Source organism: Rattus norvegicus, chromosome 14 (assembly GCF_036323735.1).
Source record: "Rattus norvegicus strain BN/NHsdMcwi chromosome 14, GRCr8, whole genome shotgun sequence".
Lineage (NCBI taxonomy): Eukaryota > Metazoa > Chordata > Mammalia > Rodentia > Muridae > Rattus > Rattus norvegicus.
This window is the reverse complement of record NC_086032.1, coordinates 1,293,592-1,309,298: the sequence shown is the minus strand read 5'-3', so window position 1 is coordinate 1,309,298 and position 15,707 is coordinate 1,293,592. Positions and strand designations below refer to the sequence as shown.

The 15,707-nt window shown below is 45.0% G+C and overlaps 1 protein-coding gene and 1 non-coding gene across 8 annotated transcripts in view; one reads left to right on the top strand and one right to left on the bottom strand.

Annotated features, from left to right (window-relative positions):
• Positions 1-806: 806 nt before the first annotated feature.
• The window catches only part of Gak (cyclin G associated kinase), a 74,221-nt gene continuing 59,320 nt past the window's right edge, over positions 807-15,707 (bottom strand). For 5 of the 7 annotated variants that reach the window (XM_006250583.5, XM_006250584.5, XM_063273666.1 and 2 more), the window contains 5 exons: positions 8,198-8,314; positions 3,212-3,424; positions 2,766-2,911; positions 1,521-1,697; positions 807-1,342 (listed from right to left, as the gene is read on the bottom strand). In XM_006250583.5, the coding sequence (XP_006250645.1) occupies positions 1,241-1,342; positions 1,521-1,697; positions 2,766-2,911; positions 3,212-3,424; positions 8,198-8,314 (755 nt within the window). In that variant the 3' untranslated portion in view covers positions 807-1,240. 7 annotated transcript variants of the gene reach the window in all.
• LOC120096867 (U6 spliceosomal RNA) lies at positions 11,454-11,560 on the top strand. Its single transcript, XR_005493673.1, has one exon. It is a non-coding gene; the product is annotated as a U6 spliceosomal RNA (small nuclear RNA).

Here is a 15,707-nt window from a genome sequence, read left to right as displayed (position 1 = left end):
ATCCCCAAAGAATTAGAAACAGATCACCAGAGTGCTTTACAACCAGACCCTGGTACCAGGAATGTGTCTGATTTTGACACTGACTTAAACCTGGGACATCCTGGTTTGGTCAGTATTGTCCTAATCAATACATACTTGTATGCTTCAGACCCAAATCCTTGCGGTCTAGGGGCCTCTTTTATTGAGCTCCAATTAGTATTACAATCATGGTTGGCTGCCTACCTGCTGGTTTCTTTTGAAGCAGTATTCTATACCTCAAACTGAACTCTGACCAAGGATGTCAGTCCAAGGGGCAGCATAAGCTCCATGGCCGTGTCTTATCTACACAGTGACGAAGACCTAACATTGAGCTTACACTCACCTCAACATTTCTTCATCAGTGGGTTTTAGGCCTGGGCCACTGACTCAAGTTTTCATTAGAGTTCCTAGAGGCTGAGATCCAGTCAGTAGAGGAAGTGTTTGCAGACAACATGACCCAACCCTGCAGCCCCTGGCAGGTGGAAGTGTCCCGACACCCCTCTGAGGACACTAGTTATGAGCTAAGATGAAGAACCGTAGAATTACTGAAGATGGCCTAAGACTCCAGGCCTTGGGAGAAACCCAGTGTTGTGGACTCCCTTCTGATGATTCCAGAACTTTTCTCCAGCAAAATGCTCAGTGAGGATGGCATCAGTGCTGGTCGCAGTGGTCTTTACAGCCCATTCTAGGCCAACTGCACAACCTACCATCCACCACAGGTAAAAACAGGTGAACACATACATGACCAGGAACTAGGTAAGAAGTGCTTTACAAGCAGACACTGCACCAGCCATCGGAAAATAGTTTAATTATGTACAGATGATTGGCAAACTTATCAGAGTGGGGTGTGGATGCACCCCATATTTGAAGAAATTACAGGAGAGAAGTGCCAGCGACATGTGCCATTCAAGAGGTGACAGCCACCAGACACCAAGTAAATCACAAATTGTGACAGCTGTGGAAGGAATATAAATCAACACTTTTCCTCTGGGACAAGAAAAAGAAAAACAAAACAACAAATATCAGATCTGAGGAATGCTTTCTCTCCCAGCCATGGAATGGTATTTGTCCATGATGAATGCAGGGATGATTGGGAGTAGATGGTCCAGGCCCCTGGGGCGATATCACCTGCCACACCTGTTATGGTCCCATTTGTGCCTCAGTCAGGCCAGCAGCATTCAGGATTCATGAGCAGCTCCTGCAGCCATAGTCATCACAGGCCTCAGAAGAGGGGCCTTGAGCCCTGGTTTTCAAACTCAGACCATGCATCATTCAGCTCCATGAAGATCATCTTGGCAGACTGTTCATATGGCTGCCCTGTGGCCTGTGGGCAATGGGGTGAGAGCCAGCCTGACTACTCAGCCCACCTTCCCACCAGCTCCTTTCATAGAACACAGCCAGCAGGCCCCCAGGCGATGAGAGGCAGAGACAACCCAACCACAAGCACAAGGTCCAGAAGCCCAAGGTCTAGCATCCTGGGAACTGCCTCCCCATACACTTACCTTATCAGGATGCACTACCAGCACTGCACGGCGGTACTGCTTCTTCACCTGCTCTGGAGTCACCAGGTCAGCCATACTCACAGGTGTCCAGCGGCTCTCCCCATCCCACAATACTGTGTGCAGAGTGGACAGCAGTGCACGAATATTCCTCTCTTTGCCTTCAATCCAGTCCAAAAGCTACAGACATCAATGTAGACAGACCCTCAGGAAGGAGCTGTATTTAGGATACCTCCCTCCCTGCTGTGTGGAGGGTAGGGTGGGGAAATCAAGGTAAGCGGCATTTGAAATACTGAAGGATATTCAGATGCTGAAGAGGGTGGGTGCATCATATTTCAATGGACCTGGTCCTCAAGTGAAAGATCACCTATGGCCTGGGAAGCAAGATTCTGTGGAGGCCTCAAGAACATGGTTTGGTACCTCTTTGTTTACTCCTATAGGAGAACAGGGCAACCATAGTTGTACTTCCCTCTTCCCCTATTCCCTGATATCCAGAAGGTCCCCAACCTGGACCTCTCAATCCCAGCACTAAGCCCACCCGATCAGGCTACTGTGATTTGTGGATAGAAGGTACCATGGATGGAACTGATAATCCTTTCAGCTAGATACAAACTCCTAAACTCTCAGTAAAGCCTCCTGATCAAGGAACAGGGTTCAATGAGGACAAGTGGGCTCCTGGTAACCTTTCAGGTAGTTCTTAAGGGAGTGGCTACACCATGCCCTAAAGAACTAACCTCAGCTGGGTGTGGTGGTACACGCCTTTAATTCCAGCACTTGAGAGGCAGAGGCAGAGGCAGGTGAACCTCTGTGAGTCTGCGAGGAGCCTGGTTTACAAATAGAGTTCTAGGACAGCCAGGGTCGCATGCACACATGCACGTGGGATATTCTGGTCATTGTGCTATGCTGACTCCTTCTCACTCCACTATAAGGGCTCTAGGTCAAAACCAAAACCCAAACAAATTGCTGTCTTCAATAGTCAGACGAAACCTTGGTTTTGATAGGCACAAGTCTGAGCAATGCTCTTTTGCTAGCTCAAGGCCAAGGTCAAATACATCTAGAGTACTAGAAGCCCTGTCTGGTGCCTGCATCCCTCACTGATCCCCAGTGCCCATGAGGAAACACTAAGTGTAATATCAAGTTGCCCAGGAATATACTCCAAGGAACTCCAGGTGCCAGGTCCATACATAACAAGTCTTTGGCTGGAGACACTGGCCTTTACAGTGTGACCTGGACCCTGGAGTTACCCACCTTCAATTTGAATGGGTCTGTATCTCTGGCAAGTTCCTGTTTCCGCATCTCTGCCATGGTCTTTGGCCCCTTCTTGTCAGACTTAGAGAAGCCTTGATTAGGCAGCAGATCTTCAAAATCATTTTCTGAGACCTTTGGCTTTTGGGCTGGGAAAAAAAAAATAGACCCTTTTTATAGACATTGACTGCTTTTTACCTAGGTGTTGTCTGTTCTGATACCTGGACAGGAAATAAAACATGGCCTCAGTACCATCTGTTAAAAGCCATTGGGAATGGGGAGGTGAGAGGGGCCAGGCCTGCAGAGATGCCCCAAGACACCAGCATACAAATCCAAATCGGCTACCTTGGGGTAGCCTCTGTGAGCACCATAAATACAACTGTCTTGGTCGGCTCTGAGCAGGGAACAAGGGGCTCTACTTCCAACCAGCATGTAAATGCAGGACTTACCAAAGCTGGGCGCACGGACACCTCTCTCTTCTCGGGCCCCAATCACACTAAAGTGAGACCTTAGTTGTTCAGAGGCTCTGGGGGCTGGCTTGGCCTGCGGGGGCCATGAGGTTCCAGGGGCTGTGGGACGAGTTGTCTGCCAGGAGCTGTTGCTTTTGTGAGTGGTGGCTGATGTGCCAACGAAGCTCCCTGCAGGAAGTCCAGCAGGCAAGCCTGGGGAGACACCAGAGGACATGTGTAAGTCTCATAGCCAAATGATGAGTTACTTCTGGGGCTGAGGATACTGTACTGCTGGGACGTGCACTCATAAACCACCCTCACTTAGCTGATCTCTTCCACCTAACACAAGTGCTGTGTTGCTCAATGTTTCTGAATGAAGTTAGATGTTAGGATACCCCATCTGCTGAGTGGTCCAGGGGCGGTCTTCTTGTGTGGACTCTGACTCAAATGCGTGGCTGACTCTTTAAATTTCTGTGAAATAGTAATCACAGAAGTTGCAATACGGGGTTGGGGATTTAGCTCAGTGGTAGAGTGCTTGCCTAGCAAGTGCAAGGCCCTGGGTTCGGTCCTCAGGTCCGGGGGGGGGGGGGGGGGGGGGGGAAGAAGTTGCAATTGCAATACATGCTAAGAAGTCTAGAGAATCTTCACACAATGTCCCCAGCAATGAAGTTCCCCTGTGACCCTGTGATGGCGTTGTTAGTATCTAAAATCACCTAGGAGATAGATGACTTCTAGGCATGATGTGGAGATTATCCTCTTTTCCCCAAGACAGGGCTTCTCTGTGTAGTTCTAACTTTGTTGGAACTCTCTCTGCAGACCAGGCTGGCCTCAAACTCAAAGATCTGCCTGCCTCTGCCTCCCAAACACTGGGATTAAAGGTGTGTCTCCTGTTGTCAGGGATTATCTTAATGATATTCATTGATGTGGGAAGATCCACCGTAACTGTGGGTGAAATCGTTCCTTTGGGCAAGGGGACCCTGGATTGAACAAAGAAGGTAAGCCAAGCATTAGCAAGCATGTGTTTATCTTTCTTTGTTTTCTCACTGCAAGTGTGGCGTGATCAGCTGACTCCCACTCCTATGCCTTTCTACTGCCAAGGATAGAAAGTTTTGTACTTCACAGTATGAAAGGGACTGCTGTTTGTTTAATCTTCATCCACAGAAGAACATCTATTCAGAGTTTATTTTCTTGGATATTACAAATAGCTCTTCTCTGAGCACGTGCAGAATATTTACTTGTAGATTTTTATAGAAATATAAACTCATTTCTCTGGGATAAACACTAGGGTCCTATGATATTTGCATGTTTTCTTTTGTAAGAAACAGACCATAAATGGCTATATTATTTCACCTTCCTGTAAGTACATGTGTACTGGCTGGTTTTATGTGTCAACTTGACACAAGCTGAAGTTATCACAGAGAAAGGAGCTTCAGTTGAGGAAATGCCTCTATGAAATCCAGCTGTAAGGTATTTTCTCAATTACTGATCAAGGAGGGAGGGCCCCTTGTGGGTGGTGCCATCCCTGGGCTGGTAGCCTTGGGTTCTATACAAAAGCAAGATGAGCAAGCCAGGCAAAGCAAGCCAGTAACATCCCTCCATGGCCTCTGCATCAGCTCCTGCTTCCTGACCTGTTGAGTTCTTCTTTGGAGAGGAACAGCAATGTGGAAAGTGTAAGCTGAATAAACCCTTTCCTCTCTAACTTGCTTTTCAGTCATGATGTTTTGTGCAAGAATAGAAACCTTGACTAAGACAAATTGGAGTGGGGTACTCCTGTGATAACCTGACCATGTTTTGGAGAGGACTGTGGAAGGACTTTGGAACTTTGACTTAGAAGAGCTATTGGGATGTTAAGAGCTTCTGTAGGAGCCCCAATCACACTAAAGTGAGACCTTAGTTGTTCATAGGCTCTGGGGGCTGGCTTGGGCTGGGGGGGGGGGGAGGGGTTCCAGGGATGGAGTCCAGAAGATGGAGGCCTGGCTTGTGAAATTTCAGAGGGAAGATTAGACTCTTATCAGGTCTGTTGCTATTCTGATTGTGAAGATTTTGTAGTTTTGAAGAATCAGCTGTGATTAACAAGATAACAGAACTACTTAAAGCGAAACCTTTGCATTACTGGGACAATCGATGCTAACCTTAGTTGGAGCTAAGAAATTAGTGGCGATTAAGAAGAGACCAACATCACTGAGGTGAAAGCTCTGGGAAGTGTTTTCTGGAAGCACAAAGAAGCTGTGTTCCAGAGATAGCCAAGGTTGTACCTCATGCTGAGGCTGGACTTGGTAGTGTTTAAGAGTCACCCAGGTGGTACTGGTTTTGAAGGCATGAAGAAGAGGTCATGAAGAGCAGCTGAGGCTGGGCACTGAGAAGCCATGCAAAGGAGTTGAGGCTTGGCACCATGAAGAGAGCCTATGAGAGGCTATTGGTGAAACCTAGTTGCAGCAGAAGACAGCAGTGTTTTGAAGATGTCAGTACCATGAGATGACTACCAAGAGCAGCAGCGTGGACCACAAGCATCTGGAGCCTAGAAGACAAGGTGTGTGCTACAAAGGGCAGAGATGGAGAAGTGACCCAGAAGATTGTGAGTGGATCCCAGACATTGGATAGTTAGTTTGATTTTGCTTTATTGTGACTGCACCCTGATATTTTTCCCTCTTGAAGGAATAAAGTATTTTAGTGGAGCCCACAGTTAAGAGACTTTGAATTGTAAAAAGACTTTGAATTTTAAAAGATATTGGATATTTTAAAGGGATTGAAAATTTAATATGTAAGAATTTGTAAAGACTGTGGGACTCTTAAAGTTATTTAGATCTTGGGGGTGAATAACAAAGTAAGGGTTGAGGCTTAATAGCCATGGGTTTGTGTGTCAAGTTGATAAGGGGTCAATTGTACCGGCTGGTTTTGTGTGTCAACTTGACACAAGCTGATGTTATCACAGAGAAAGGAACCTCAGTTGAGGGAATGCCTCCATGAGATCTAGGTGTAAGGCATTTTTTCAATTAGTGATCAAAGGGGGGAGGGCCCAGCCCATTGTGGGTGGTGCCATCCCTGGGCTGGGTAGTCTTGAGCAAGCCAGGGGAAGCAAGCCAGTAAGTAACAACCCCCCCCCCCCCCCCCCCCCCCCCCCGCCTCTGCATCAGATCCTGCTTCTGACCTGCTTGAGTTCCAGTCCTGACTTCCTTTGGGGATGAACAGCAATGTGGAAGTGTAAGCTAAACAAACCCTTTCCTCCTCTATTTGCTTCTTAGTCATGATGTTTTGTGTAGGAATAGAAACCCTGACTAAGAAACATGTAAATATAAGAAACTCAATTTCTATGATTTGCTTCACCCAAATCTTCCCCTAAAGCAGCTGATGATTCAACATTGTCTCATGGGAGCATTGGCATTCCAGAATAACTGTGATGGAACCTTTGCCCCTCTCCTCATTTCCCCACACGATTACATTTTTTTTTTATTACTACAGTTGTATATTTTAGTAGAGTACTTTGTCAAACTGTTTTCGAAAAAAAATGTTTTTCCCACATTTTTGCTTGGTCTTTCCACAGTTGAAAGTCTCAGATCTGTGCTTCTTTTCTGCACTTCCTTACATCCCACTGCAATGGGCTATGAGGTTCAGGTACAGCTGAGACTCCTTTTCTTGCCTGTGCAAATCCAGTGGTTCCAGTTCCACCAATTTTCATACTTCTGTCGTCCCCATTTGGGTACACAGCTGGGTCCTCTCTTCCTATCCAGGTATCAGTGCCTGGCATTTTGCTAACACTACAGTCTTGGTTTCTGTGGCCAGAGAATGTACCTCAAAGTCAGGGTGGAGATTCTATACTACTCTCCATTACAAGAAGCCCCAATCATTGTAGTTTATTTGCTTTCTCAGATAAATTGTACAAAAATCTTTGCTGGGATTTTGGTGGAAAGAACATTAGACCTACAGATCAATTAAAATACTAAGCAGAGGGGCAATCTTGTGATACACAAACATTTAGTGTCTTTCAATCTTGACTGCCATGTTTGTGTTGTATTTCCACCATATTGCTACTACATGTTTCTTTATGTTTACAGTTAAAAGCGCTTTTGTAACTGTTTTGAGACAGGGTCTCATGTAGCCAAGATTTGAACTCCTGATCCTCTTACCCAGTTCCCTGAGTGCTGGGATTACAGGCATAAGCCTCTACCCCTACCTGGTCTGAAAGCTTTTTTACAAAAATCAACTATACATGGCACTGTTTTAAATTCTGTCAGGTGCCCAGTGTCAGCCAAGGTCAGTTATGTTTTAGTGAGTGAATATAATACCACCTAAGACAGATGCCAGAACAAGCAAGTCCTGTGCAACAAGCAACCTGACAATATCCCCAACCAGAAACTACATGCCCTATAGCTTATTGGACTTCCCTTCTCAGAAGTTATGAAGAAGAGATACTGACAAAGGAGCGGAGGAGCCTAAAGGAGATTTAGAAGACAAACCTGAGATGACGTCTGGGAAGCTCAGCTTGTGAAGATAGGAGGTACAAAATGTGGTCCAGCCCCAAGACAGGCATGAATATTACAAGGAGTAGCATTTGACTCCATGGTTGACCTTTACCATGAGAATGCTGATGTCCAACACTCAGTACTAAGCAGAGCCTCACCAACTAACTCCTCAGCTGCCCTACTTCCTGGATAATACCATAACCTTGGAGTTAGCTGGTACAGATACTGCATGGTCACACAGGCCATGCATCAACATTAGGTCTACCAACTCTCATTTTTATAGCTTTTTAGTCAATGGGCACTCAGAATGAAAGCAGACATAAGCTTCTGGGGTCCTTGGACATAGGAGTGTAATAGAGCATGGAAAGGAGCTGCTGCTGCTGCTTTTTTTTTTCTTTTTCTTTTTTTTTTGGAGCTGGGGACTGAACCCAGGGCCTTGCATTTGCTAGGCAAGCGCTCTACCACTGAACTAAATCCCCAACCCTGGAAAGGAGTTTCTTACCACATAGGGTTGACCCTGCATTACCTTGGAGGCTAGAGCTGAGATCACTGAGGTCAGCAAATGGGTCTGGGTTCTGAGACTTGGTTTGGCTGGGGTTGGGGCCTGGAGGGGCTGGGTGACCTGCAGAAGAGAAGAGAGTACCTGGAAAAAGGACAAAAGCCATGAGATTTACACAGCACAGAATGAAACACAGTCACCCAAAGTTCCTGATCCTCCCTTTCAGAACCAAAGGCCCCACTCAAGGTTGGTAATTCTTTAAGGATGGTGGGAAGAGCACAGGACACACCCGGCCGAATGGCTGGCTCCAGCATCTGTCCATATCCATGTTGCTCAGGGAAATCACTGACCGTCTGGTACCAAGAATCAGAAAGTGTCTTCACTGTTCTGACTCTGCAGCATCGTCTGTTATAATCTCTGAAATGTGACTGTCCTTCATGATATAACATCGGAAATTTGAGACTAGCTAAGCATAAAATCTTGAAATAATTATTGCACAACTACTCGAAATGTTATCTCGTCATTAAAAATGATGGCTTAGGGGCTGGGGATTTAGCTCAGTGGTAGAGCGCTTACCTAGGAAGCGCAAGGCCCTGGGTTCGGTCCCCAGCTCCGAAAAAAAGAACCAAAAAAAAAAAAAAAAAAAAATGATGGCTTAGTGGTTAAGAGTGCTTATTGCTCAATCATCAGGACCAAAGTTCAGATCCCAGCACCCATGTAATATTTTCACATAAAAAGCAGGTGGATCTCTGTTAAGTTCAAGGCAAGCCTGGTCTCATAAAGTGCAGTACAGTCAGAGCTATACAATAAGATTCCATCTTACAACAAAACAAAACAACTGAGCCAATGAAATGGCTCAGCAGGTAAAAGGGCTTGCTATGTAAGCTTGATGACCTGAGACTGATCCTGGAACATGTGAAGAAGCCATATGTGTGCACCTGTAATCCTGGCACTTGGTGACAGACAAGTAGAGTCAGGAGAATTGGTTAGAAGATTGTGAGCAAGTTGGTGCCGCAGAAATGAGAGATCCTGCCTCAACAAAGTGGAAAATAATGACCTCAAGAAGTTGTTCTCTGAGTTCCAAATGTGCACCACAGCATGCACATGTACCACAGAAGATGTAAATCCATACTCATACATGAACAAACACAAAACACATATAACAACAACAACAACAACAACAACAACAACAACAGAGCTAGCTAGACAGCATAGTGGGTAAAAGGCACTTGCTACCCAATCTGATGTCCTGGGTTCAATCACTATGCATCACAATCCCTGGGGCCTGTTTGGTGAAAGCAGAGAATGGAGTTACCCAAGTTTTCCTTTAACTTCTACATGCCTTCCATGATAGGCACACTGCTCCCCACTCCACACCCCCCATAAATTAACACAATGTAAAAACTTGTAAAAATTACATTTAGTCCCAGGCAGTAATGGCACACACCCTTTATCCCAGCACTTGGGAGGTAGAGGCAGCAAAAGATTTCTGCTTTATTGAAGGCCACAGCAGCACTAGTGACCCCAGGTAAAACATTGCCCATGGCCCAACAACACTCCTTAGAGCCTTTCCAACAGCCCCTAACTGCACCCCCATTCTGACCTACAACTCCAGCAGAAGACTTTTGCTTTTCTGAAGACTATGTTATATTAGGAACCCCAGATACCAAGCAGGTATCCAGATTTCCAGAGGCCATGCAGGCACTTGGAACCCAAGAGACAATATTGGCACCCAAAACCCAAGAGGTCACCCAGGCTGCAAAAACTCCAGCAGAGACAGCCTATTGGACTTGAAGACTCACTAGTCACCAGAACCCTAGGCCACTCAGGCCAGAAGACCAGAGAGGAAACTGAAATCAAGTGGGGAAAAACAAAAATGATCCATCTAACAAAGATAAACTCAGAAATCAGCACCTAAACTTATAATAATGCCAAACCCAGACGACCAGAGGCACTGCAGTGTGGGAGTACAGCAACAGTCAGAGCATGGCCCACCAGAGCCCTGCTACCCTACTGCAGCCAGTCCTGGATATTCCAGCAGAGCTAAAGCACGAAAAACTGATCTTAAATCCAATGTTATGAAGATGATAGAGGTTCCTAAAAAGGAAATGAATAAATCCCTTAAAGAAATTCAGGAAAATGAAAACAGGTGAAGGAAATTAATAAACTGTTCAATACCTGAAAATGGAAATAGAAGCAATGAAGAAAAAAATAAACTGAGGGAATCCTGGAGATGGAGAATCTAAGTAAGTGAACAGGAACTAAAGACACAAGCATCACCAACAGAATACAAGAAATACAAGAGAATTCTCAGGTGTCGAAGATATGATTGAATAAACTGATACATCGGTCAAAGAGAATGTTAAATCTAAAAGTTCCTGACACAAAACATCCAGGCAGTCTGGAACACTATGAAAAGACTGAACCTAATAATAATAGGAATTGAAGATTCCCAGCTCAAAGATCCAGAAAAATATTTTCAACAAAATCATAGAAGAAAAATTTTCTAACCTAAAGAAAAAGATGCCTATAAATGTACAAGAAGCTTACAGAACAGAAAGTCCCTCTGCCACATACTAGTCAAAACACTAAATATATAGAATAAAGAAAGAAAATTAAAAGCTCCAAGAAAAAAGGCAGGCCTATCAGAATTATACCTGGCTTCTCAACAGAGACTCCAAAAGCTGGAAGGGCCTAGAGATGTCTTGCAGATTCTAGGACCACAGATGCTAGCCCAGCCTATTATCAAAACTGACAGATGGTGCAAAGAAAATATTCCATAAGGAAGTCAAATTTAAGCAATATCTGGCCACAAATCCTGGCCACAAATCCAGCTCTATAGAAGATACTAGAAGGAACGCTCCAACCCCAGGAGGATAAGTACACCCATGAAAACACAGCAAGTAATTTCACACCAACAAAACCAAAAGAAGGAAAGCACAGGTGTGTGCGAGTGAGTGAGTGAACGAGCGAGGGTGCCCACACTCACCCACCACCATCAAACTAACAGGAAATATTCAATCATTGGTCATTAGTATTTCTCAACATCAATGAACTCAATTCTCCAACAAAATAACACAAGCTAATTGAATGAATTTGAAACAGGTTCTGTCATTCTGTTGCATACAAGAAACACACCTCAACATCAAAAGACAGAAAATTATCTCAGAGTAAAGGGCTGGGAAAAGATTTTCTAAGCAAATGGACCTAAGAAACGAGCTGGGTAGCCATTCTAATATCTAATAAAATAGAATTCAACCCAAGTTAACAAAAAGAGAAAGGAGTGCTCGCTTCGGCAGCACATATACTAAAATTGGAACGATACAGAGAAGATTAGCATGGCCCCTGCGCAAGGATGACACGCAAATTCGTGAAGCGTTCCATATTTTTAAAACAGAGACTGAAGGAACACCCATTCAGAGCCTGCCCCACATGTGGCCCATACATATACAGCCACCCAATTAGACAAGATGGATGAAGCAAAGAAGTGCAGACTGACAGGAGCCGGATGTAGATCGCTCCTGAGAGACACAGCCAGAATACAGCAAATACAGAGGCGAATGCCAGCAGCAAACCACTGAACTGAGAATAGGACCCCTGTTGAAGGAATCAGAGAAAGAACTGGAAGAGCTTGAAGGGGCTCGAGACCCCATATGTACAACAATGCCAAGCAACCAGAGCTTCCAGGGACTAAGCCACTACCTAAAGACTATACATGGACTGACCCTGGACTCTGACCTCATAGGTAGCAATGAATATCCTAGTAAGAGCACCAGTGGAAGGGGAAGCCCTGGGTCCTGCTAAGACTGAACCCCCAGTGAACTAGACTGGTGGGGGGAGGGCGGCAATGGGGGAAGGGTTGGGAGGGGAACACCCATGAGGAAAGGGGAGGGGGGAGGGGGGTGTTTGCCCGGAAACCGGGAAAGGGAATAACACTCGAAATGTATATAAGAAATACTCACAGTTCTCTGCACCCAAATCCCGTGGGAGGGAGAGCTAAACCTTCAGAGAGGCAGACAAGCCTGGGAAACCAGAAGAGACTGCTCCCTGCACACACATCTCGGACGCCAGAGGAAAAAGCCAAAGACCATCTGGAACCCTGGTGCACTGAAGCTCCCGGAAGGGGCGGCACAGGTCTTCCTGGTTGCTGCCGCTGCAGAGAGCCCCTGGGCAGCACCCCATGAGCGAACCTGAGCCTCGGGACCACAGGTAAGACCACATTTTCTGCTGCAAGAAAGCTGCCTGGTGAGCTTGGGACACACGGAAGCAGAATTTCTCTAGGACCGGGCACGTTCTGTGTTTACCGGAAGTCCCACACCCGCGGATCCCGGCCCGCAGCAGCTCTCTGCTCCCAGACCCAGTGAGAGAGAGACCCAACCGCCTGGTCAGGTGGGCACTCCTGAGGCTGCAGAGCGGAAGAGACCACCAACACTGCTCACCCCTGCCCACATCCCTGGCCCAAGAGGAAACTGTATAAGGCCTCTGGGCCCCCGTGGGGGAGGGCCCAGGAGCGGCAGGACCCCTGCCTGAGACACCGCCGGAACCTGAAAGAAACAGACCGGATAAACAGTTCTCTGCACCCAAATCCCGTGGGAGGGAGAGCTAAACCTTCAGAGAGGCAGACAAGCCTGGGAAACCAGAAGAGACTGCTCCCTGCACACACACCTCGGACGCCAGAGGAAAAAGCCAAAGACCATCTGGAACCCTGGTGCACTGAAGCTCCCGGAAGGGGCGGCACAGGTATTCCTGGTTGCTGCCGCTGCAGAGAGCCCGTGGGCAGCACCCCACGAGCGAACCTGAGCCTCGGGACCACAGGTAAGACCAAATTTTCTGCTGCAAGAAAGCTGCCTGGTGAACTCAAGACACAGGCCCACAGGAACAGCTGAAGACCTGTAGAGAGGAAAAACTACACGCCCGAAAGCAGAACACTCTGTCCCCATAACTGACTGAAAGAGAGGAAAACAGGTCTACAGCACTCCTGACACACAGGCTTATAGGACAGTCTAGCCACTGTCAGAAATAGCAGAACAAAGTAACACTAGAGATAATCTGATGGCGAGAGGCAAGCGCAGGAACCCAAGCAACAGAAACCAAGACTACATGGCACCATCGGAGCCCAATTCTCCCATCAAAACAAACATGGAATATCCAAACACACCAGAAAAGCAAGATCTAGTTCCAAAATCATTTTTGATCATGATGCTGGAGGACTTCAAGAAAGACATGAAGAACTCCCTTAGAGAACAAGTAGAAGCCTACAGAGAGGAATCGCAAAAATCCCTGAAAGAATTCCAGGAAAACATAAATAAACAAGTAGAAGCCCATAGAGAGGAGACACAAAAATCCCTGAAAGAATTCCAGGAAAACACAATCAAACAGTTGAAGGAATTAAAAATGGAAATAGAAGCAATCAAGAAGGAACACATGGAAACAACCCTGGATATAGAAAACCAAAAGAAGAGACAAGGAGCTGTAGATACAAGCTTCACCAACAGAATACAAGAGATGGAAGAGAGAATCTCAGGAGCAGAAGATTCCATAGAAATCATTGACTCAACTGTCAAAGATAATGTAAAGCGGAAAAAGCTACTGGTCCAAAACATACAGGAAATCCAGGACGCAATGAGAAGATCAAACCTAAGGATAATAGGTATAGAAGAGAGTGAAGACTCCCAGCTCAAAGGACCAGTAAATATCTTCAACAAAATCATAGAAGAAAACTTCCCTAACCTAAAAAAAGAGATACCCATAGACATACAAGAAGCCTACAGAACTCCAAATAGATTGGACCAGAAAAGAAACACCTCCCGTCACATAATTGTCAAAACACCAAACGCACAAAATAAAGAAAGAATATTAAAAGCAGTAAGGGAAAAAGGTCAAGTAACATATAAAGGGAGACCTATCAGAATCACACCAGACTTCTCGCCAGAAACTATGAAGGCCAGAAGATCCTGGACTGATGTCATACAGACCCTAAGAGAACACAAATGCCAGCCCAGGTTACTGTATCCAGCAAAACTCTCAATTAACATTGATGGAGAAACCAAGATATTCCATGACAAAACCAAATTTACACAATATGTTTCTACAAATCCAGCACTACAAAGGATAATAAATGGTAAAGCCCAACATAAGGAGGCAAGCTATACCCTAGAAGAAGCAAGAAACTAATCGTCTTGGCAACAAAACAAAGAGAATGAAAGCACACAAACATAACCTCACATCCAAATATGAATATAAAGGGAAACAATAATCACTATTCCTTAATATCTCTCAATATCAATGGCCTCAACTCCCCAATAAAAAGACATAGATTAACAAACTGGATACGCAACGAGGACCCTGCATTCTGCTGCCTACAGGAAACACACCTCAGAGACAAAGACAGACACTACCTCAGAGTGAAAGGCTGGAAAACAACTTTCCAAGCAAATGGTCAGAAGAAGCAAGCTGGAGTAGCCATTCTAATATCAAATAAAATCAATTTCCAACTAAAAGTCATCAAAAAAGATAAGGAAGGACACTTCATATTCATCAAAGGAAAAATCCACCAAGATGAACTCTCAATCCTAAATATCTATGCCCCAAATACAAGGGCACCTACATACGTAAAAGAAACCTTACTAAAGCTCAAAACACACATTGCACCTCACACAATAATAGTGGGAGATTTCAACACCCCACTCTCATCAATGGACAGATCATGGAAACAGAAATTAAACAGTGATGTCGACAGACTAAGAGAAGTCATGAGCCAAATGGACTTAACGGATATTTATAGAACATTCTATCCTAAAGCAAAAGGATATACCTTCTTCTCAGCTCCTCATGGTACTTTCTCCAAAATTGACCATATAATTGGTCAAAAAACGGGCCTCAACAGGTACAGAAAGATAGAAATAATCCCATGTGTGCTATCGGACCACCACGGCCTAAAACTGGTCTTCAATAACAGTAAGGGACGAATGCCCACATATACGTGGAAATTGAACAATGCTCTATTCAATGATAACCTGGTCAAGGAAGAAATAAAGAAAGAAATTAAAAACTTTTTAGAATTTAATGAAAATGAAGATATAACATACCCAAACTTATGGGACACAATGAAAGCTGTGCTAAGAGGAAAACTCATAGCCCTGAGTGCCTGCAGAAAGAAACAGGAAAGAGCATATGTCAGCAGCTTGACAGCACACCTAAAAGCTCTAGAACAAAAAGAAGCAAATACACCCAGGAGGAGTAGAAGGCAGGAAATAATCAAACTCAGAGCTGAAATCAACCAAGTAGAAACAAAAAGGACCATAGAAAGAATCAACAGAACCAAAAGTTGGTTCTTTGAGAAAATCAACAAGATAGATAAACCCTTAGCCAGACTAACGAGAGGACACAGAGAGCACGTCCAAATTAACAAAATCAGAAATGAAAAGGGAGACATAACTACAGATTCAGAGGAAATTCAAAAAATCATCAGATCTTACTATAAAAACCTATATTCAACAAAATTTGAAAATCTTCAGGAAATGGACAATTTCCTAGA